This window comes from Hippoglossus hippoglossus, chromosome 14 (assembly GCF_009819705.1).
Source record: "Hippoglossus hippoglossus isolate fHipHip1 chromosome 14, fHipHip1.pri, whole genome shotgun sequence".
Lineage (NCBI taxonomy): Eukaryota > Metazoa > Chordata > Actinopteri > Pleuronectiformes > Pleuronectidae > Hippoglossus > Hippoglossus hippoglossus.
In genome coordinates, this window is record NC_047164.1 from 18,388,233 (window position 1) to 18,411,732 (window position 23,500).

At 42.6% G+C, this 23,500-nt stretch overlaps 2 protein-coding genes across 4 annotated transcripts in view; both read right to left on the bottom strand.

Moving 5' to 3' along the window:
* Window positions 1–4,275, bottom strand: part of LOC117774059 (transmembrane protein 211) — a 110,115-nt gene extending 105,840 nt beyond the window's left edge. For both annotated transcript variants that reach the window (XM_034606106.1, XM_034606105.1), the window contains exon 1: window positions 3,493–4,275. In XM_034606106.1, coding sequence (XP_034461997.1) covers window positions 3,493–3,858 — 366 coding nt within the window. In that variant the 5' untranslated portion in view covers window positions 3,859–4,275. The remainder of the gene's footprint in view (window positions 1–3,492) is intronic.
* On the bottom strand, window positions 1,656–21,531 carry akap10 (A kinase (PRKA) anchor protein 10). 2 transcript variants are annotated; one of them, XM_034606069.1, is made up of 16 exons: window positions 21,310–21,531; window positions 18,873–18,920; window positions 18,251–18,427; window positions 15,922–16,413; window positions 14,616–14,714; window positions 14,437–14,521; window positions 14,149–14,272; window positions 13,041–13,177; window positions 11,826–11,970; window positions 11,263–11,424; window positions 10,920–11,026; window positions 9,590–9,672; window positions 7,975–8,027; window positions 7,701–7,793; window positions 7,439–7,608; window positions 1,656–1,699 (listed from the first exon to the last, which is right to left on the bottom strand). In XM_034606069.1, the coding sequence occupies exons 1-15, from the start codon at window positions 21,329–21,331 to the stop codon at window positions 7,603–7,605; spliced, it is 1,833 nt and encodes a 610-aa protein (XP_034461960.1). In that variant the 5' UTR covers window positions 21,332–21,531; the 3' UTR covers window positions 1,656–1,699; window positions 7,439–7,602. The 2 variants fall into 2 exon arrangements, with proteins under 2 accessions (XP_034461960.1, XP_034461959.1); XM_034606068.1 differs by having other exon boundaries at window positions 10,920–11,029.
* Window positions 21,532–23,500: the final 1,969 nt, after the last annotated feature.

A 23,500-nucleotide genomic window follows, 5' to 3' on the forward strand; every position in this document is an offset into this window, starting at 1 on the left:
ATTATTATTTTTGACACGTAACACAAACATTTGTGCACCTACGCATAAGCACAAATGCAGGTGATGATTCCCAGTAAGGAAGCTGTGAGCTGACGACACTGCAATTAAACACTGGAGATTATTTTTAATGATACAGACGTAAATCATTTATAATAAGTTAAAAACAAGTTCAACAGCCCGGTTTGCTTTTGTAAAAGAACAAACTGTGAACACCTGGAGACTTTAACTTGGTTGTCCTTTGTGTAATGTTTTGTTTTTTGGACAGCACCTGAAGGCAGCACCACAAACTAAACGTATTTTCCCCCCCGGGGACCTGAGTGTGATGATCCGTCCTTTTTATGGCTCGATATCGCATCATTCAAATGAAGATCAATTTTACTCAGATAATAATATGTTTGAACCCAGCACTATGTCCAACCAGCAATTCAGAAATCAGGAAATTCTGACGGGGCAAATGCAATAAACGTGATTGGCAGAATCAAATGGCACAGAATAAAGTTTAGACAAATTAGGTGGCCATTGCTCACCCCCGCCCACTTCTAGATCCAGGTTCTATATGAAGAAAGATTGCATCACAGCCGCTCAACTAGACTCAACTAGTCTCATTTCGAAGGCTCCTCCAACTACGGCAGACAAATGCGTCCTTCCATCCCCTGAGGAACGAAGGCTCCAAGGTTTGGATTCCTTCCCGGCCCAACTAAAGGTGAGACAAGCTGGTGACGGCAATCAAGGAACTCCTCTGTAGACCAGACGTTCTCATTTCGGTTCAGCCTTTGTGGTCTACGTGGCCCGCCAAGACCACATATTCTGAAGGATGCTGAATTGTGTGTTTGTGCGTGTTTGTTTGCCACCCTCTTTTACATCTCACAGGGGTGTGTGTGTGTGTGTGTGTGTGTGTGTGTGTGTGTGTGTGTGTGTGTGTGTGTGTGTGTGTGTGTCTGCCAGCCCATGGTGATGGAACTGGGCTCCAGAGCGCCAGCAGACCTGGAAAGCAGCGTGATCCAAACAAAAGCTTTTGACAACAAGGAACGTCAACAGAAAAAAGGCCAAAGAAACTGGAGCACAAGTAGGCCAGCCTCTCAGGGAGCCTCCTCCTGCTCCCCGTCCTGTCCCTCCTCCTCCTCCCCTTTCTCCTCACACACACACACACACAAGGTATGTTGTTCCAGCGTGAACCCAGTGTACACTCTTCCACTCTGAGGGAGACAACACAGCTCAATGTACAGTGATAGGTGTTGTAGCACAAACACAGAGTGGGACTAATGGCTGCTGAGGCACTTGTCTGTCTGTGTGTGTGTGTGTGTGTGTGTGTGTGTGTGTGTGTGTGTGTGTGTGTGTGTGTGTGTGTGTGTGTTAGACCTGCTCCATGGAGCCTGAGCACACACTGTTTCTACAGGCTTGTGTTTTTGTGCAGGTTGTCGACTGAAAAACCAGAAGGCATCAGCAAACTGATGTGCACATCAGCGAGGAGTGGTGGAGTAATAAAGTGGCTCTGATGAAAACTTAATGGCCCCTTCACCTTTATTAATGGAGGCAGGACCGTGCGCTCGAGTTCACCAGCGTGATAACACAACACATGTAGCACAGAGAGGTAGCTCCGTCAGCCTCACACACACACACACACACACACACACACACACACACACACACACACACACACACACACACACACACACACACACACACACACACACACACACTGGAAGACTCACTAATTAACTCACTGACAACTGGCTAACTGGCAAAATGACTCCAGATTTCAGCCAAATGAGCCTTTAACAGTGCGTAAATTCCGTAAAGGACGCGCGGTGCTTAACGTTTGAACACAAATGAGATGAAACACCGCAGGAGAAGTCAATCTGTTCTGTTTGCGCTCACTGCTCTGTGTGTGTCTGCAGCTGCCGCCCCGTGAAAACAAAAACGCCAGCGTTGCATCCCTCTCACTTTGCAGAAACTAGTGCAACAATTACACAACCGAGCAGCCACTTATTAATACCACCCCCCTTTCAAATGCTAATTTCCCCATCACACCTTCATGCATAAATCATAAATCCAGAGGTGGTATACTGGAGCAGGGTTTTTTTATTTTATTTTGAAGGTTTTTGGCTGGGGGGGGGGGGACCCAACCTGCCTCTAGTAAGAAATTCAATTATCCCATAATGTGCATGAATAATAAGTGTCCCAGATACAAGAGTTTTAACAAGGCCAATTGTTTTTTACTCAAACAAGCTTTTAGTCAACTGTTTCACAGCCTGTCGTCACTTTTTGGGAGTCAAGGCCTGATAATGGATCAACACACAGAAGCTGATGTGACCAGATTTTCCCGCCCTGTTGGGAGGACGTGTCATGTTGAATGTTGCTGTTTCGCACGTTTGCTAAACTTTGGAAATGAAGCTGAAATTCTTGCTGGAGGATGAAACCCCTGATGGCCTCCAAACCTCAGTGCGTGTGTGTGTGTGTGTGTGTGTGTGTGTGTTGTGCTGCAGATACTCCTCCCTGTGATGCGCTCTCCCTCAGATCAGAGCATCTTTTCTCCGGACTGAAAAGACTCTGCATCGTCCCAACTGTGTTTTCAGCAGAGCCGACTGAGGAGGAGCGACGGAGCCACAGTGTTGATGTTGTTTGCATTGTTCACTTTGCTGTGACACATGTGGTGTGTGAGCAGCAGCAGTTGAGTGTGTTGGTGTGAGTGAACCCGGATCTGAGTCACTCTGGCTTTTTGTCTTCTGACACGAGACGCTGAAATGTCTGAAAAATCTAATCTTGTGAATTGAAGATAGATGGACAAGAAAAACTCTTTACCTCTTATTCTGATGTTTTAAACCTCTTTTATTTTGCTTTTAAATTGTGCTGTCTGATTTTAAACTGATTTATTTTTAGTCTCTGTGCATAAGAATTCCTTTTTTGTCTGGATGTGTATGTTTTTTTTGTGTGTTTTACCAGATTTTGGAAGTATTTTTTATTTCTTCACTATTTTTCAACCCTTGATATTAAACAAGTTTGTGAATATTTTGTCATCTGTGAAAAAAATAATAAACTACGTATCATAAAAGAATAATGTTGTCTCTGTGCTGTCTTTAATGTCCCTGCAACACCTTGAATCTCACTCCGAGTATGAAATATGCTTAAGAAATAAAAGAAAATATATTTTTCTAATATACACTGTAAAAAGTCATGTAAATTTTACAGGTACAAGATTGAGGACATTAATGTCTCGTCAAATTGAATTTCATCAAATCAGCTCTAATCTTCTTCATTTGTAATGTTCATTTGACTTGGATGTGATTAGTTGATTTGCTCAGATTTGCGCATTTCTGCTGATCATTCATTCAGTCCTTGGTCCCATGGAGCCACACTGAGTGGCCCCTGCCCTGCCCACTCTATGGGCTCCACCGGCATGTGGCAGACGTGTGTGTGTGTGTGTGTGTGTGTGTGTGTGTGTGTGTGTGTGTGTGTGTGTGTGTGTGTGTGTGTGTGTAAGGGGAACCCTACCTGCCAGGAGCTGGAGGGGATCTCTGCGAATTTGCCCAGTCCCCCGAAGGTGTAGCACCGGTACATGTGATCCAGGGACTCGGAGCAGTGCCACAACAAGCCGAAGCTCACGGAGTCCTTGCTGTGGTGCTGAGGCTGCTGGTGGTGGTGGAGGCTGTTCCTCAGCTGGTCCTTGACAATCCACGCAGGAGATATGAAGCTGAAGCTGCACACGGCGACCAGAGCGGAGGAGAGGAGCACCCAGAAGCAGCCCACGCAGCTGAACATGGTGGCGGCGTGGGGCGCAAAGCCCGGAGACAGACCCAGGCGATCGATCCCGAACCCGGCTTCTTCTTCTTTCTTCTCCCGGCCCAGGAGCGAATGCATTTGGAGCTCACGCCTTCAGGAGCGGGACTTCAACTTCAGCGCCCCCGACCAGCAGCTGCATCGGCTCAGAGACGAGAAGAAGGGAAACCGCTGGATGTCCGCAGCTGCAGCCTCCAGAACATCTGGCTCAGAACCCAAACAAACCACTGAGGGGAGAAAACATCCAGAGACACATCAGCGAGAGGAGTCAAGTCATCCGGGAAACAGCGCACAGACCTGACTGACAGGCTGCGTGTTCCTGTCACACCCTGAAGTGTGTGCGCAGCTGGAGCAGCAGTCACAGCTGGAGCAGCAGCACAGCTGGAGCAGCAGTCACATGTGGACGCACAGACACCTGCACCACTGGACTCCTCTGCCTCTCTCCACAGTCTCACGCCACATGCACACGGACAGCAGCGCACTGTGCGTATCGCTGTCTGGACAACGTCAAGTTACTATTGGCTAGAAGAGAGTTTCCGGCTCTGCTTTTCAAAGTAAAACCCCGCAGAAGGGGCGCAGCTTTACTAAAGTCTCCATGGGGACTTTGAATAATTCTAACTCCAGGGACAACCCAGATTTTACATATAAATGACTACATCTCAGCCTTGTGTGGCTCTGGAGAACTGTGACAAAACTCGAATGGCACTCAGTAGATTGCACACCTCCTCCAACAGGCCCCTTAAATTCAATTAAGCTGCACCAAATTGCAAACACACCCCTAAACATGCCTGATTTTTGTTATCAAGATCCAAAAATATCTCCCATCTCTCAATGTTAAATAAAGTGACTTAAAAAATCTGCCCTTTGATCCAGATCCATATCTAAGTTTATTGGGTTCCTCCCCAATCCATATCACATCCCTCCACCAAGTTTCATGGTAACCTGTCAGGGAGTTTTGCGTAATCTCTTTTACAAACAAACAAGCAAACCAACAAACACACGGGGTGGAAACATATTTGCCATATTGGCTTTCATTGTGGGAAATGTAGGATCCAATGTTTTTGATGCTGGACCTTTAATTAAAAGACAGAAAGTGCTATTTCGATCCCGACCGTTCCTTTTTTCAAATACACAAAGCTGTTGTTATTGGACAAATGTCATGAGGCCACATGTCCTGGTCACAGTAAAACATCGAGATGGACACACAGCTACATTTACTCAATCAGCAACAACATGGGGACAAAATGTTTTACTTAGGTTGAGTCAGTGTGTAGTTATATGGGCGGAAGAAAGTGGGACATGCTCGTCAAAGTGTTTGGAATTATTATTAATATTATCATTATTATTTTTGTTGTTATTATTACAACTAGTACTAAGTTGTAAAAAATAGATACTTGTGTCAGGACATCCTTCCCACTTGTTTGAAATCACTTTTATTATGAAGGCAATAATGCATTTCCGGTGTTCTGCACATTGTCTTTTCAACTTGACAGAGCAGGAGTCTGACAGCAGGTATCTTCCCACGTGCATGTAACGCAGTGCACGAGCTTCCATGAAGCGATCAAGACATCATGCCATTACAATAAAAACAGTATATGAGATGATTAATTCAACAACTTTAATCTCAGTGTAAATAATCTCAATAAATAAATAAATAAATAAATACTCCTGAGCATCGGGAATAAACAGTAAAAGTTCACATCATTGGTGTGTTAACTGTTGCACACAGGTAGTAACATCACCTCTAACCCAATCAGAGCTCAGAACAGGGGCTGGTTCGCGTGGGGGTGGGCGTTGCCCCTGCACGTGGAGGCCGCCTCAGTCTGGAATGAAGAATAAGCAGCATGTGGTGAAAGTTATGAAAATGTAGATGATTAATGTTGTATAATATTTATCAGTAATTCATTAACAGCAGGTTTAACTGTACATTTTAAATACATCCAACTGCAACAAAGTCAACGTCTGTCGAATTCAGCGATTGGGAGAAATGCTAGTGTTCTAATGAAGCGCATGTTAAACAGCACTAAACTGTCAATAACCAATAAACAGCAAGACATGACTTCAACAGTCAGATCCTTAAAAACAGGAATGAATCGACTGTAAATGCTTCATAGAATTAAACTGTAACCATGGTGACGTTCAGCCCTTGGAGATGAGTTGTATCTTACAATTCGTGGATGTAGCTGGGCCTGTGTGAGACGCACTGACTGAAAGTAAACTCCGAAACAATATACTGAGTCATCAAGGTCCTTCCTCTGGTGAACCCACCATAGCAACACAGCAAATGTCGCCCCCTCATGGCCAGAGTCAATACGAGTCCTCCTATTTAACAGAGCGTGCCACTCTAACCACATTTTTAACTACAATACTTTTTTGAACGTTATTTTTTTTTAAAAACAAAATCAGCCTGTTAACATCATTGACGTTCTGTGTCGACACAACCACGGCCTGCAGTGGGCTGAAAATACAATACCGTACAAACAAAAATGAGGACAGACGGAACGTTTCATAATATCTGTATTTAAATCAAACACAATTTTAAATATATTATAGATTACGTACATGTACATGTCAGAAAACATTAGTGGTACATAGTACCAAGAGTCTTTTCTGGTTCCACATCTTGGTAAGGCTCAAAAGAAATTAAAAAATAAAATAAAAAAGTTGAATTAATTGAGCACACTTTCCAGTTGAACAGTCTGGTTATCACGGATGTTTGTTTTAGTGATGCAAGAAAAAGAAAAAAAGCTGCGATCATCATAAAAAAGGACTAACGTTGATATATGGGGTAAACCAGAAAATGTAAAAACATTTAGAACATGGAGTTTGGAGTTTTCCAACACGACCGGAGCATTTTAAGTACATTATGGAGTATTTCTTCTTCTTCTACACTCTATGAAGGTGCCAGGAGGTTAACATAGGAAGTCCAAGAACTGTATCAGATCCTCTCGTGTTTCATTGTCACAGTTCCACATGTTCTACAGTACGAACAGTTAACAGCCACGGTAAGGACAGCTCATGTGAGGGAGCAGCAAAACAGAACTACTCCAGGGCAGGCTGAGGGGAAGCAAATGCAAAAACAAAAACTGTACATTGCTCCAAACCGGTGATTTTTCCGTCTTCACTAGCTGAGCCTTACACAAGGTTTTCATCTAAAAACAAGGAATGCTTCTAAAAGGTGTGGGTGGGCGTGTCACCAGGGAGTGTGGGTCATTCAGTCTTTGATACGTCCTCCATAGGTCCGAGATGAGACATTGTACAAACACTATGGCTGCAGCCGCACAGCGACAGTCCGGACGATAATGCTGCTTCTTTTCCTCCAGCGTCACGGTGGAGGTTCCCATCCTGAGGAGCGAAATCCTCCAATCGGACGCACGCTCTCTGCGCTGCTTTTACTTTTCACTACACATGAACCTTTATAGTGGTATGGAGTTGGAAGCTTCAAACAATTATCTACTTCAAGTTTTCCACTAGCCCATGCCTGAACATTCACACAACTGAGCTCACAACCACACACACATACACACACACACACACACACACACACACACACACACACACACACACACATACATACATACATACATACATACATACATACATACATACATACATACATACATACATACATACATACATACATACATACATACATACATACATACATACATACATACGCGCACAGAGACGTGGTCAGGGAGGTGATAGAAAAGCCTTGTTCGCTCTCAGAGTAATGCAGTTTGTTGCAGGGTGAACCCAGAGCACGCTTTGTCACTGTCTGGCCAGTGTCCGCAGGGAGTGACGTTCCTTTGGTTTCTTAGCGGGTCATAACTGCAGACAGACAAAATAAAAAATAAAACAACTTAGAGAAGAGCTGCGGCCATCGGTGCACGGGAGCAGGAATACTGAGCGAGGGTTTGTACCTTGGTGGCCTTGCCGGGGCTGTCGTGATTTGACTGGTGGACGACGTCATTGACGATCATCTTGGCGATCTGCCACGCCATCTCTTCCTGGGCCTTGAGTCACAGCACAATCAATAACTTGGATTCAACACAGACTTTTATCTATATTCTTCAATAAATCATAAGTCATGGAGTGACGTCACACAGCCAATTTGAATGCAATACCCTTGAGAGGCTCGCTCTGCGCCTCAGACCACTGAATCATTCATGATTATTTTACATTTTGCTGCCTCACCTCATCGGAGTTGCCTTGGACCCATTTCTTCATGGCTTGAGAGAACATGGAGCCTAAATGAGGGGAGAGGCAGAGGGAAGGAATTGGACATATCAGGGCCTTTTCTTCTTTTTAATAAACAAAATTATTTAGATTTAAATAAAGGAGTCAAAAGGGGACAAAATTAAAGGGGGTATGACTAGGGGCATGTAAGGTTGTGGCCGCTTATTCCATTGAGACCAAGTCCAGTTCCTTAACTGAACAAAATAATAGATGTTTTTAGAAGAGTGCCAAAACTAAATCTAGGTGAGTTAAATCCTGACACATTTAGGTATGTCAGGCTTTGTTAGACTCTGCTGTTAAGAGTTTAACTAGTTATTCATACCCAGCTTACAAAAAAAAAAAAGAGGGGGATTTATAATATTTTGCATTTAGTGAATAACGTAAACATTTTGAGGATGAAGTAAACTCCTTGTGTAAGAAGAGTAATCTGTACTAACAGATTCTGTGTGTGAATATGCAGGGACAAGATTTTTCCAGTCTGAAGCTTTCTGGTTTCAGTTTGTTGTTTAACCAATCACATTTGAGGAGCAAAAGAGGAGGGACACACTGACAAAAATGCATCTGCTTATTAACTTGTCTGGTTTCATATGCAGATAGCTGTTTATAGAGATTAGACAAAATGTCATCTGGACCTAAAACACCGACAAAAAGTATCGCTGTTTGTGTTATTGTGTTACAAACGTTCGATGTGTTAGTGTGATAACAGAAACCAGTTGGACTGTAAACAGTACGGATGCTGGAGTCATGGCTCAGATATCCGCTCTTTACACCGGAAGCCCAAAAATATTGGCCACTGACCTCAGAGGCAATTTATCATTAGATGACAGCCGACGGGCTCCGAGATTGTTGGAGTGAGTTACCAGAGTGTTACATCTGGAAGTGTTAGTGTAACCTTCGATACGCCTACATTTGTCCATTAGCAGCTATTTCAGTTTACACAAATGAAGCCTCGTCTTTCAAGCTCGTCTAGTTACAATTTTAAAACCATTTTCGGTTGCACCCCCTTGAAGGTTCTAATACCGATTCCCACACTGTGATAATGTGCTAAAAGAGAAAGATTTTCTTTGTTACCGATTCTGAAGAACAATTGCGCTAATTCATCTACATAAGGCACTTTGCAGCAGCAGTAAAATCAGCTGACAGTAGTTATTAAATTCTTGAAAGTCTGACTTCAAACTTGAACATTATTCTCAATATGCAAAATTAAAAACACATATACTGTATTTCTCCTCTGATTGAGTTCCACTTTCTTGAAATAAAAATAAATAAATAATCTTCCTCTTCCCTTCTCTTTTCTTTATGCCTTGCCCTGATACTCTTCTGTAGTTTCACAGCCTCTGAGTGATTTTCCTCAGAGGGAATATATTTAAATATTTCAGAAGACAATACGCTGTAAGGAGAATAGACGCAGCCACTAGAGGAGGTTTATATTCATGGGCACAGAGTAGGTGTTTTTCACTGAACGGAGGACCGAGATAAAATATGACAGAGTGAGGGCGCAGATACAAAGAGAGAATATTGATATGGATGAAGGTAGAGAAGAGAGAGCGAGAGAGGTTTCAGTGTATCCTGCCTTTGGATTTCTTCACATCCGGCTCGGGCTCTGCCTCCCTGATAAACTGGCCCAGCTCATTCACCTTCCCGAACGTCATCTTCCTGAGCAGGACAAGAGGAGAGGAGACGGGTGAAGACAGCACACAGAGCGAATGGGACAAAGCTGAGCCTCAGGCACACACAGCAGCATTCAAACACTACTGATAATGTGTATCCATTCCATCACTGCAGTTTCAGTGGAGGCAGGGGTAGTAAAAAGGGACCCCGGCTTCGTCTTTCAACAAGATTATTCTCTTGAGTTATATTTCTAGAGGACTTTTCAAAGCACACTCATAAAACACTTTGCGGCAGAGTCAATAAAAACCAGATGGATACAAGCATTGAATCGAAACGGCAGTGAGAGCAATCAAAGGGACATAAAGAAGAGAAACATAAAAGAAAAGGGAAACAAAAACTAATTTGAGGGAGAATTAAAGATAAATTAGAAAAAGTTAAATCTATTAAAAGTACATTTTAGGATGTGATAAAAATTAGTGTTTTCTAATATTTGAACCAATCAGACACAAATCACATGATGTTTTCTCTTTTGAGCTGACCCCTTTAAACAAAGCAAACCAGAAGTTTGGGATTGATTTCTGATGGGTCAGACTGCCACTGGCTCTCAGACCTGGTATACACATCCGTCCTGGGTGACCCGATCACAAGTGGTCAGCTATGATTTCAGGTGTGAACGCAACCAACATCTTTTCGCTGTGTTCTAATGCAAATGCGTCATGAGCCACATATGTAGGACCTCCCACTCAGCTGATGTCTCTGACCCACGACAGGTTAAACAGCATTTTGATGCTCTTTGAGGTCACAACATCAACACTGATCACCACATTAAGTTTGACATTAAATTAGTCAAATCTTTCTTCATAGCTGTGCACATTTATTCATTTAGTCCCTCCTGACTACGCTGGCTCTCGCCCTCTGTCTCTTTCTCTCCCTCTCGCACCGACACACAGACACACACAGTCATCGGGCTCATCTATAAACTCAAACTGGGTAAAAGCAGCCTAATTTGGTCTTTGTGGTTATTTGCATAAAGAGCAGGGAATTGAGATACGATCAATAGTGGGGACAGGAGACATATTTTAATACAAGGTGTTAAAAACATACTTAGCTCTGTCCACTTGTGATCAGAACTCTCAGGACTGGTGTTAATACCAGGTCTGAATAGGCTCTCGTTCATTTCACCACTACATGATCCAAAGTGTGTGCAGCATTTTAATGGGGGATTGGCTTCATCTCTATTCTTCTGATGACTTGTATTCACCCATGTGACAGGAAAGGAACACAAAGCTCACCCAGCATACGGCCGCTGGTACAAGGACTCAGGGTCCAGGCTGGCGATGTCCACGGTGATCGCCTCATCGAAGTTTTTCAGGATTTTTATCGCTGCCCTTTTGGCTCCCTGCTGTAGGGAAGACACCATGAAGTGAACGTTAAGCTACGTTTCAGGTAACTTCCTTTTTTTTCCCCCTCAGGAGACAACTAAACAACATGATTGATCATGACCCTTTGGTATTAACAAAATAAATATCTTCATCATTCATGTAATGAGGTGGAGCAGGTCTAAATGTCAGCAGACAGGGGAACGTCCCCTCAGGGGTTGAAGATGTGGGTTCAAGTTTGGGGGGGGGGGGTCACCTGTGAGGCCTCGCTGACATTTGAACTCGAGCGGTTGTTGTCCGCGAGCCCGCTCTGACCTGGAGCGCTGACATTCACAAATTCATCCGCCCGCACCGAGTTGATGAGGTCACTCAGGTATTTGTAGTAAAGGTTGCTGGACAGGAAGCCTGGCATGTAGACCTGAGCAGATGCAAAACAGGGTGAACTCTGTTAGAAAATTATGAGCTTCCAAGGTTACAAGTTACAGGGGTGTGTTACTGACCTTTATGTGCTAACAACCCTGTTGAGCTTTTGTTTCATTATTGCAACACAGGTGCATGTGTCAGTGGTGTAATGGGACAATTTGTCAGTGTCTTACAACACAAAAGCTTTAGGATCCTATTATAACTTTTTAGGCTCATATTGAATCAAATTTGTCAAGCACGACATATATGAACGAATATCGGAGTCCAAGAATTATTTACGCGTACACAGGTGAAGATAAGGTAGTAACCTGGTAGAGAATGACCCTGGAGTCGAAGCAATTCTCTCAGGTTCCATGGTAACTGTTAAAAAGTATTTTCTCTATCAGAGAATCTGACCTTCTCCATTGTCGTCCAGGCCTGTCGGAGTGGAGTGGTGAAGCAGTCGGGGAGCGGCCCTCCCTCTCGGCAGATATTCGACTCTATCTCCATCCGCACCGAGTCGCCGAAGCCCAGAGGGTTTGTGGCTTGGAGTGAGAAATACCTGAAGAGGAAACAGTGCGATGATTAAGATTTTAATCACTGCCGAAATCACAATAACATTTTGAAGAGGCTTCAAAAAGGAGTATCTTAAAATTAGATTCCTATTCATTCATTCCATATAAAGGACAGAGGGTGTTGTGTGGCTCTGGAAAACTTTGATGCTGAAGAAGCAGGTCAGTGGGCTGGTTGAGTGCATTTTTGAATCACGTTATTAATGAAACAAAGGCCAAGATAAAACCTCAGGGATTGCAATTAAGAAATGGAAGAAAAGAGGAGAAAAAAATGATGTGTGTGTCTTGTCATCTGTTCTGTATTATTATAGATAGTGTGTGTCCTATACAAAGCTTTCAGCAGACAGAATTACACATTAATACGATTTCTAAAGCCTGTAGAAGAATCATCCAATTAAGGACTGGGCATCAATCATCAATTAATTAAACTGAGTTAAGAAACTGACCTTCACCTTCTGATTACAATATAATTAATATATACTGGAGAAAAATATTACCCACATGCAAAAAAAATAAATAAAGCAAGTTCAACTAAGTCTGCCTTCCTTCGTGTTACCTGGTACCAGGCTACTATTACAGGTGCATTCAAGTGAATCAAACATACAGAATATGATCTGAGATGAAATAGTGATACCCGTGGGATCATTGAGCCACAGTAACAGCATCCAAGAGCAAAATGTCAATTACACAACCAGAACAGAAGCAGCAGTTGTAAAACACTAAAAGGGATGAACAGATATTTAAGTAAGGACAAGTATGGAGAGTGTGGAGTTTTACATGTGTTAAGAACAGTGAGGGGCTTTCGCTTAAAATGTGATGAACTAGTATAAATACTTAATGCACATTATAAAGTTAAAAGTGGTGCAAGACTGTTCTCTGCTGCCAACGCAGGATATGAGCTAATTAGTGGATTGCCAAGTTGTTGTTTTTTTCATAAAAGACAACAGAAGACGAATGAATTAACAATTTTCATAAAGTCTTTCTAAACGGCGGTGACGGAATGAGTGTAAAAGCATCAGCAATGGTTTAATGAGACAGCAGCAGCAGACGGAACACCTACTTGTCGTAGAGGATCATGGCGTCATTCTGAGCCTCCTGGCCGTCATACTGGCCCTTTTTATCTGCTAGCTGGTTCTGGAAGTTGTCTGCTGCCAGCCAGAACTGCAGTACATTCATCGCCTCCTCCTTTTCCATGTACTACAGGGGATGAGAGCGAGGAGCAAATACACAGTCAGCGTGTTTTTAAGATGTCAGTGTTTCAAATTTTTAGTAAAGACCAGCTGCAGGACTCCATAGAACCCTGAAGCCACTGCTGCACAAAGATCTGTTCACCTTGTATTAATAATAGTAATAATAATAATAATAATAATAATAATAATAATAATAATAATAACTTTATTTGTATAGCACTTGTCTAAACGAGGTTACAAAGTGCAAAATAAAGAATCGATTGTAATAAAAGATATTCTGTTCAGTTCAATTTAAGAGCCAAATCATAATAATAATGTCAATGAGCAAGTTCAGTGAAGCTGAACTGGAGGATAAATTGTGCTTGTCGTGAACGAGCTGTTGTTGTGATTGAGTCTCAGCCGCCGCTGCTACAGAGCGCTGGTGGCCTGTTTATGTTTAGTTTATGAACATTGATTGTATCACGCGTCCAAGTCGCATCAAATTTGACACTTTCCTTCCCTGGGCCCTTAAAAATACACATGTCAAGTGTGAAGATTATAAAGATGAATGGTTCTTGAGATATGCTTTCCACATAGAGAAAGAGATTTCTGGAATTATTAGACAGATGCTTTATATATATAATCTGACTTCCTAAAGCCTTTCTGCTACAACGTAATTTTAAATAAATGCCTGATGGTGGCAGATATTTAGAACATCACCCGGAATATTGTGCTTATTACAAAGTGCATTGCAACAGTATTTTTTCACCCAGTAAACACTTTTTTTAGTAAAAACACAGCTGGTGAAGCCGAAAAAACAGAGCACTTAGGGAGACATTGAGTGTTTCGTATGGGTGGAAATAGCTGAACAGAATATTCTCACCCAAGTGCACATATTATCAACACGCTCTTCAAACAATAGATGTGGATATGTGTGTTTGTGATGATAAATACCGGAATGAAATACATAATGTTCTGAGAGACACTGAGCTCACTCACCTCAGAGAAGTAGAAGAGAGCAGACTCACAAAACAAGATGTCAGCCAGGAACACAGAGCCACTTGTCAACACTTCAATCTGGTATTTACAGAAATGATGGCTCCGCAGGAATTCACTAAAGTGCCTGGAAATGAAAGGGCAAGTGGAAGATGAGAGCAGCTGCTACTGTGGATGTCGAGGTGGAAAAATGACAAAAAGAACACCAGTGTCACTTTAATGTCAAAACATGGTGATGAGGAGATGTGTAATGTATTAACTCCTCTGGATAATGAAAAGACAGACACTCACTGTTGCTCCAAGATGGCGAACACTACCGACTGTGCAATAACGAAGCAGTTTGGGTCCACCATGCCATCCTCTCCACATATCTTAGCTGCACAGAGGAAGGACAGATGTATTACTACACAACAGTATACAATTTAAAATTTGGTGACCTTGAATTCCTACTGGCGGCATCGGTATCTTACCGACTATGTCATTTCTGAAGGGTTCTGTGACGGGGATGGGCCTCACGGCGTCTGGAGAGATGAACTTGGTGAAGATGGTGACTGCATCTTTCTCTATACCTGAAACACACAGAGGCAAACAGCTGATCATCCAGTGATGCTACACGATGGGTTGGAGTGATGCTTACGGAGAGCAGAAACTTTTAAAGAGGGAAAAACTGTTTCTCTCAACCATCCCCAGGCAATAGGAAAGTTTCCATCCAAATGTAGCACAGGTATTAACAAAAGGTCCAGAATAACACTCAGTTAAAAGAAATGACAAATTAATGTGAATATTAATGTGAATATTACAGAAGGTGGTGGTGCCAATTCTGCAGTCCAGCTTCATTAAAACATTGTAGAAGAGGAGGGCACAACATATAAATAATTAAAGGAACAACAGTCATGTTTATCACTAGATGTATCAATCTGCATCTTCACAATTATTTCATTTACTTAACAGAAGCTTGAATGACACATTTTTTATATGCGTCATAATCTATTCACCAAGTCTGTGGTAATTATAAGGGAATTATATATATATATATATATATATATATATATTTCTATTATCAGGTGAATCGAAGCACATTTACTGTAGCTTTGCTTTCAGCTACTCAAAATTGTCAAAAATGTAAACATCTTAATTTAAGTCAATCAATGGAAAGCAGCCTCTCATATTTTTCCTTTGTGTCATTTGAGTTGTATTAAAAGTACAATATGCGACTTCTGCCACTAGGGTTTCACAATCAAAACATTAACAAAAGACCTAATTTGACATCATTGTCCTTTTCTTTTCCTTTTTTTCCCCCATTGTGAAGCAGCGTGGGATTATGGGAGTTGTCTTCACCACCATTGCCAATGAAAATCAACCAGACGTGTCTCAGGCACAGATCATGTTCACGGATGAGGTCATGTTTTAAAGATTAATTCATGTTACGCAGCAAACAGCAATGAATGATCCAATATGAGGGACCAACACAAACAGTGGAAGGAAAATGGCTAACTGGCTAAAAGAGTGTTTTTCCATCGTCATACATCATTTGACCCGGAGGTTCCAGCAGAGATGGACAAAGCCACAGGGAAAGCAGATATGAGTTTGAACATTGTTGAAAACATTTTGGATAATTGAAGTACACAAGTTAACAAAATGTATAATATAGGTCTCTTTGTTGAAGAATTGTGAAACTTAACTTTCCGCATTTGAAACATCCTAAATGAATGTAAGAAATCCAATATGTATTTAAAGCTTATAATAATAAAAAAGGATGATTTAAAGCAGACTCACTTTTCATGAGCTTGTCAGAGAGCTCCTGCAGGGTGCTGTTAGACTGCACCTTGAAGGGAGTCCCCGTCCTGGAGGAGGCCTGCCTGCTGGGTGTGTCTGCTCGGGGGGTGCCGGGTCTCAGGCCAGCCTCCGTGCTGGAGGAGTCCTGCCACTCCGATGGCACCGTCGGACGTTCGGTGCTACTATCCCGCGAGAGGGCATTGGGTGTGTGAGAGGCCGTCGCTGGGAGCTCAGAGCCATCTGGCGAGGCGGGGACGGGCTCGGCCAAGGAGCTGTGTTTGACAGAATTCAGACTGTGTGCTCTGACTCGCGACCAGCTGGTGGAGCGGAAACTCTCGGCCTCCAACCAGAACCGAACCAGGTGGTCTGCGCCCTGCAATTCCATGAAATGCATATAGTGTGGAATCGCCACATTGTCCCGCAGGACCTGGTCCACCGTCTTGGATAGTCGAGAGCGGGTCTCCTGCGGCTGATAGTTCACACTGGAATGACCTGAAACAAACAAACAGACACACAACTGAGCGATCAACTTAGAAGACATATGTTTTAGAAATGTACATTGTAGATTTCAGGAGCATATTTATATTTTCAAAACTATATTTCTGGTCATACAGTATATCACATTTGAAGATAATGGAATATTGCGTTAACCTTGATGCTTTATAAAACTGCATAGAACAAATGCCATCACCTTGAGGTAATTGAATGTGAATGATCTCCATTCAAAATAACTCTTTAATTACAAAAAGACAACTTTAATACTAGTATTTTGTATATTTCATGTATTTTAATAAAATCTATAATAACAGATTAAATATTAGCACTGATGAGTTAACAAGATACATTGCTGATCACATGAGATTTACACTGGCTTTAAATTCACAACGGACAGTGAAATATAACTGCAGACTGAGCACCACACTTTCTATTATTTACAGCTTTCAATTTTCAAAACAGATGGAAGATAGAATGTGCAGCACATTGATGGGAGCTGGCACAAGCAATGGAAGATAAAAGGTGGATTTTTCTCAGTTCAGCTTCTTAAAATTTGGTGCAGGCTGAAGGCTGACGTGAGCTGAATTCAAACTCAGAGATACTTATATTTGAATTTCAAGCTCCCTGTGGCCTTAGACTATGCAATTTCACAAATGAGTTAACCCAGACAAACTTTTCAGAACCACACAGCAGCAGCATCATGTGTCCTGTCCGTCGTGTCACTCGTGGGAGTATGAAGTGGTCAGACATTGACTGTGCCCCTTTGACAGTTTCCAAACATTTCAACACTGGGGGAAAACCCTGAATCCTGTAAGGGTGTTGCAATATTTGACTTAACTGAAATAATTACTTTATGTTTGAATAGCATCCGGGCGCACTGCTAGCACAAACACACACATACACACACACAATCCTAGAAAACAAAATAAGCAAGGGAGCATGCTCACAGACAACAAACCCAAAACGGATTATGATTCAGAGCTCATCAGCTGTAGTTGGACTGCAGCGTGGGCTGAAGCTTTGTGGTATTGTGTTTGCTCTTTGAAAACAAAACAAAACGTTGGCTTTTCACCTTCCTCCTTGAGATGATACAGTCAAGGCTGCCTGAATACTGAGCACTGCGACTCTCAAAACAACCCGTGCAAAATAAACTGCTATCAAGACAACACCATGGAAACCATAAGATTATTGTGGTTCTCACTGCGAATATACTGATAAGTCCACTAGTCTCAGCTCATGTTTAAACTGCTACAGCTGCCTGCAAACTGACATTGAAACTTGTTATCACTTGTGCCCAGCGAGTTCCACCCAGACCATGTGGTCCGGGCTGCAGCACAGGTTACTCCACCTCAGGAATTCTCCGGACAACTCGCTCGTACAGTTCCTGTCACTGCCGTCATTCAACATTTCCGCCACACTACGCATCATGGCACCCGCCATCCATGCACAGAATCTAATTTTAGATCCCTTCTTAGAAAAGGGAGGAGACATTTCTTCAGCACGTAACCACATTAGGAGACTGCAAGGATATGTCAGCCTGATCGACGGGCTTTGGATTGTTTGGCTGCTCATCAAAACTGATGCAAGACGTCACACAAGTGTCTCACACAGGATTAATGGACTGTTTGACACTTGCACAAGACGGTTGGTTTGTGATGCAAGAGTTACACTCAGTCAGAGAACATTACTACAAGAAACCTAATTGTTCCCATAAGGTAAATAGAATCTGACATCTAATTTTCCATCTATAACACAAACTATTGAGTTATTAAGTGTAATTATCAAATGTTTGATTAGTCCTTTGCATATTAACATCTAAATTCAGTCTCTGTACCCAGATCTCCAAAGTGCGCAGCCTCCATGTGGCTCGGTTGCTTCTTGAGGATGGCGGTGCGGCCGCGGGCGAAGGAGTCCATGTTGGCAGAGATGGCATTGATGGCCACATGGCTGGGCCCCGCAGCTTCCTGGATGGCATGGTTCCTCAGTCCTAACGATGGAGAGTCAGGGCTGGCTGGAGTTGGGAGTGGAGGACGGGGGATGGCAAAAGAAGAAAGAGAGCACAGCAATGTTAAAGTTCTGAGTGGCCTGGATGTATAACATCAGTGTGACTTCATGAAAAGGTCTTTTTAGTGAAGGTTTTTTTTTTTTGAAAGAGCTCAGAGGCCTCAGGGTGTGGGATGTTGGAGACAACAGTGCATGTGTTTCTCTCGATAGCTAGAGGTCAATTTTGTTCCTTGTGACTACACAACTTCAGGCAAATAGCTGTTTGAATCCCCTAAGATGGTTAAATATCTGTATCACATCTGGGCAAGAGTCAAACATTGCACTGATAATAATTAGAATATCTGATATTAAATACCCAATCATATCATCAAGTCCTTAAACAAAGGATTATTCATTCAACAACATAGTGAAACACTTTCATAACCTTATTACCGTGGTAATTATGAACTCACCTCTATTGACTTTAGCATCGGTTACTTTCTCAGGTTCTTTGCTTTTGGCTGTGAGGGAGAAAGATGAGAGCAGGATTGTAACGGGAGAAGCACACAACATTTTGATTCACAATACAGGGCAAGAAGAGCGAGGGGAAAAAAACAAAGATGAGATTGATGGAGGGGTAAAGTAAAAGGGTTAGTGTGATGTCACCGGAAAGACTCGGACACATTATATAGATACATAATGACAGAGTGAGGAAAAGAATACAAAGCAACTGTGAAGATAAATAGGGAGGCTGAGGATGTTTTTACACTTGACATCAGCATTTGTGACCTTGGTCTCAGATCTGGCCTGTCAGACAACATACACCTGAAGCCGTCTACGACTCAGTGGTTGTAAAAGAAACAATACATGGCGACGCCATTCCTAAGCTCTGTGCCTGGAGGCAAACACTCATCAGACTGACTCACCATTCATATCTTCAGATCAAGCTCTCAGAGTATCAATTTCAAACACTGTCAATACAAAATGGACTGAGAGAGGCCGGGGGAAATGGTACAGAAGATGCTCTTTCAGAAAGACAAACTGGCAATGGTAGGCTGTCACAGAAAAGGGCTGTGACTTTTAAATAGTCCACGGTCCAACAACCTCTGCTGCACAGATCTGAAGCATCGTACATGAAAACACCGGCTGTCTTTGTTCTAAATCAGTGGTTCTCAAACTTTTTCTCACATTCCTCCCTTCCGAAGTTGCAAAAAGTGCAAACCTCCCCCACACCACAATTTTGTTTATCAATCATAAACAGTCATCCATGCCCCCCATGCAGTGGCTCTATGCCCTCCACTTTAAAAACCACTGTTCTAAGTTAATTCATTCATCAGTCAAACTATATTTTAGGATTCATTACCAGCCAACCCTATCCCAAGGAAACCCCTCTCTTCCTGTCGGTCCTGTGTGTGTGTGTGTGTGTGTGTGTGTGTGTGTGTGTGTGTGTGTGTGTGTGTGTGTGTGTGTGTGTGTGTGTGTGTGTGTGTCATCTCAGTTCAGAGAGTTATAAGAGCACTCTCGAATAATTCCTCATTTTGGGGCCCTGCTGTGTCAGCTGCTTTCACAAGTGTAGCCTCAAAAGGAGGGAAACTACTAATCTCACTGTTTTTAGAAAAAAAGTGCAGCCGGATTTCCTGAAGAAACACAAGGAGAGTTCAACTGAAATCCATGTCACAATCACTGTCTCTTCACTTATTTCTATCCTATTTGTGCACTCAAAGCAAAATACGAGTTGTCAGTAACCTGGGGCAGTGGAAATATATATGGTGTTTACAGTGCTTCTTATTTGAATACTCTCATTGCTTCTCAATGAGCTTCTAGTCTAACACACAGCCAGGCAGTAAATCCTATAATCATGAAAGTAATAATGTTCTGTTTTGATTAATTATTATAGGGATGAAAAATCACACTGTACCTACTGGAGTAGGATGTGAGTGTAACAGGGGGGGGGGGCTGGGGTTCAGGAGTAAAACGGTTCATTCAACCTTGGTGGTTCAATTCCAGTCCCCCCCACACTCCGTAAATTGTCAAGATGCTGAACCCCACACTGCTGGCAGTGTATGGTGGATAGAGAAAGTGATACACTGAATGTGTGTGTGAATTAGTGAATGGCAAAACTGTACTGTAAAGCCCTTTGAATGGTCATCCAGACTAGAAATCACAATATTATCAGAATGCATTTTGCAACATCAGCTCCACTGGGTTTCAGCACCTCAGCACAAACTCCATGACTTAGAATGAAGCAGCTCAGTGGCCATTATATCATTAAGTAGCCTAAACAGTGAAGATTACCCCCTGATCAGGTTGCTGATCCTGCTCTCATTCAATCCAATGAGCACTGCATGATGCTGACCACTTGGACACATCCCTTGCTAGCTGACGTTTCCTGATAAGGACCTCACATGTCTTGTTCTTACTGATGCGTTATTTACAAACGACGGGCAAGTGTGAGCTTTTTCAGACTGGAGCAGTGAGCAAGTGTTCAGATGAAGCTACCTTAGCTTGCAGCTACAGCACAGCTTGGGGCTAACGCAGGTAATGCTGCTCGCAGGGTGTTTTTAAACTGTTTTAATTGTAATTTAAGCAGTCACCGGGATGCAAGTAAGTTGTTAAAGCAGCTGGCAGCTCCCTCTGACAGATGTGCCGCCGCCCAGGCTTAGCACTGGCGTGGACATGACAGGGAGGATAGAGAGGCCAGCCCAGGCTTAAGCTAGCCGTGTGACTGCAGAGAGCAGCGGCAGCAGGAAAACACGCTTCCCCGGAAACCACCACGTCCACAGCGGCTTCCCCCGCGGCCGCGGCCTCGGTCGCATCACTCCTAACTAATCTGGGAGCGGTAAGCCGGGCTCCGGGTGCTGCGAGCCGCCGGTGACGTCGCAGCCCCCCAGAGAGGAGCTGGTTCCTCACCTTTCCTCTTGAAAAACGACATGACGGGTTTCACGCTCCGGACGCTTCCTCGGCTCACTGACACCGGCCCGTGCCTCCGCGGCTCCCCTCATTCAAAAGCATCTGTCCCGCACGCTGCCGGCGAGGGAACGGCGTGTTGTCGCGGCCCCGCTGTCAAATCCCAATTTGCTCCAAATCCGAGCCCAGTTCAACGGCCATGTTGTCAATAAACGTCCTACTTCCGGGCTGGTGCCGCAGCAGCATTGTGGGAAATGATGCGTTTACCCGCTCTGGTCAGAAGAGGGCGCTGTTTCTGAATGAACAAGTGAGCAGAGGCCTCCACCAACAACTGTTCTTAAATTAAATATGGCTGCACACACTCAGATTTCAGTTCCTTAGTATCTCTACATGTGCTGATTTATTCTATTAACATTTTTTAGTTTGGTATTATTCATTTTCCTTTTATTGTAATATCACAATCTGTGCTTTTGGACAGTGGGTGTCAGTGATGAAAAGTAATCAAGTATATTTACTCTGACTGATTTACAGGAAGGGATCTTTTGGCAGAAATTGAATATAAAATAATAATAGTGACGTTTTCACTAGTGTGTTTCATCTAAATTGTACAAATTTTTGTTTTCTTTACCCTAGAATGGGCCCTTTATATTTACATCTGGAGCGGGTCCTCTCTACGGAGGCAGTCAGGTTTTTTACAGTAGCCCAGACTGGACAAACAAAACACCTTTTGAGTTTCTATGACAACTGAAGGCTACCACAGGTTCTCTATCTTGTTTGGAAGGGGAGGGTGAGGTGAGGGGTGTTCAGCTGCAACATGCTACTTCACCACTAGATGTCCCTAAATCCTACACATTGAACCTTTAAAATACTTAAAATATGTGTTTACTGAATATTTTATCTTCATATATATTAAAGTACCAAACTGTAAAGTAGCTTTAATTAGCTCCAACTTGACCGATTACATTACTTAGTTCTTCTAATATATTCATATATAAAAAACTAGAATGGCACTCAGAGTTCATACCTCCACCAAGGCCCAACACTCTCCTTATGAAACCACATTTAAATTCACTAGATCCAGATCTTTATTTGGATTTGCACCAAAATTCACCAGTGCCCTAAACATGACTGACTTTATTTTTCATAAAGATCCATTAAAAAATGTAGAAACAAAAATGCACCATCCTCCAAGTTTCATGGTAATCCATCCCATAGCTTTTGCATAATCTCATTTACAAACAAGCCAAACAACAAACAAACAGATGAAAACATTACCTCCTTGGCAGATGTAATAAGGCTACACATCCCTGTTAAAATGCTCGTATGTTTTGACGTATAATCAACTGAAAAAAAAACAAATCTTTCAGGGGAAAAAAAATTATACAATAATGGGGGGTTTCATAAGTGTATTCATTATAAATGGGGACGTGGCTGTGTTCAGAATTAATCAATCACACCGGCAATCAATTAAAGTGACTGATTAACCCCAAATAAAGTTATATAAATAAATAAATCTGTTAGGATTTTACTGACATTAACTCAGTTTCATCTTACAGCAAAAGCCACGGTTCGCAAAGAGCCTACAAAGCATCAAAGGGATCTCATTGTTAAAAAGTATCAGTCAGGAGAAGGGTACAAAAGAGTTTCCAAGGCCTTAAAAAAAACATCTGAGTTCTACTTTATTTTTCCATCAAGTCTCCCAAAAGCATGTGGCAGAATGTTATGGTCTGATGAGATCGAGGTTGAATTTTTTGGACATAATTCCAAAAACAACACTGCACGTCACCAAAAGATCACCGTACCCACGGTGAAGCATGGTGCTGGCAGCATCAGGCTCCGGGAATGTTTTTCTTCAGCTAGAACTTGGGCTTTATCCAAGTTGGAGGGAGTAATGTTTACTTCCAAATACCAGTCAATTTTGGCACAAAACCTTCAGGCCTCTGCTACAAACCTGAAGATGAAGATGAATTTCACCTTTCAGCACAACGACCCACAGCATACCTCCAAATCAACAAAAGAATGGCTTCACCAGATCAAAGAAGATGAAAGTTTTGGATTGGCCCAGCCAGAGCCCATACTTGAATCCCAATGAATATCTGTGGAGTGACCTGAAGAGGGCTGTGCACAGGAGACGGCCTCGCAATCTAACAGATTTGGAGCGCTTTTGCAAAAAAGAGTGGGCAAAGATTCCAAG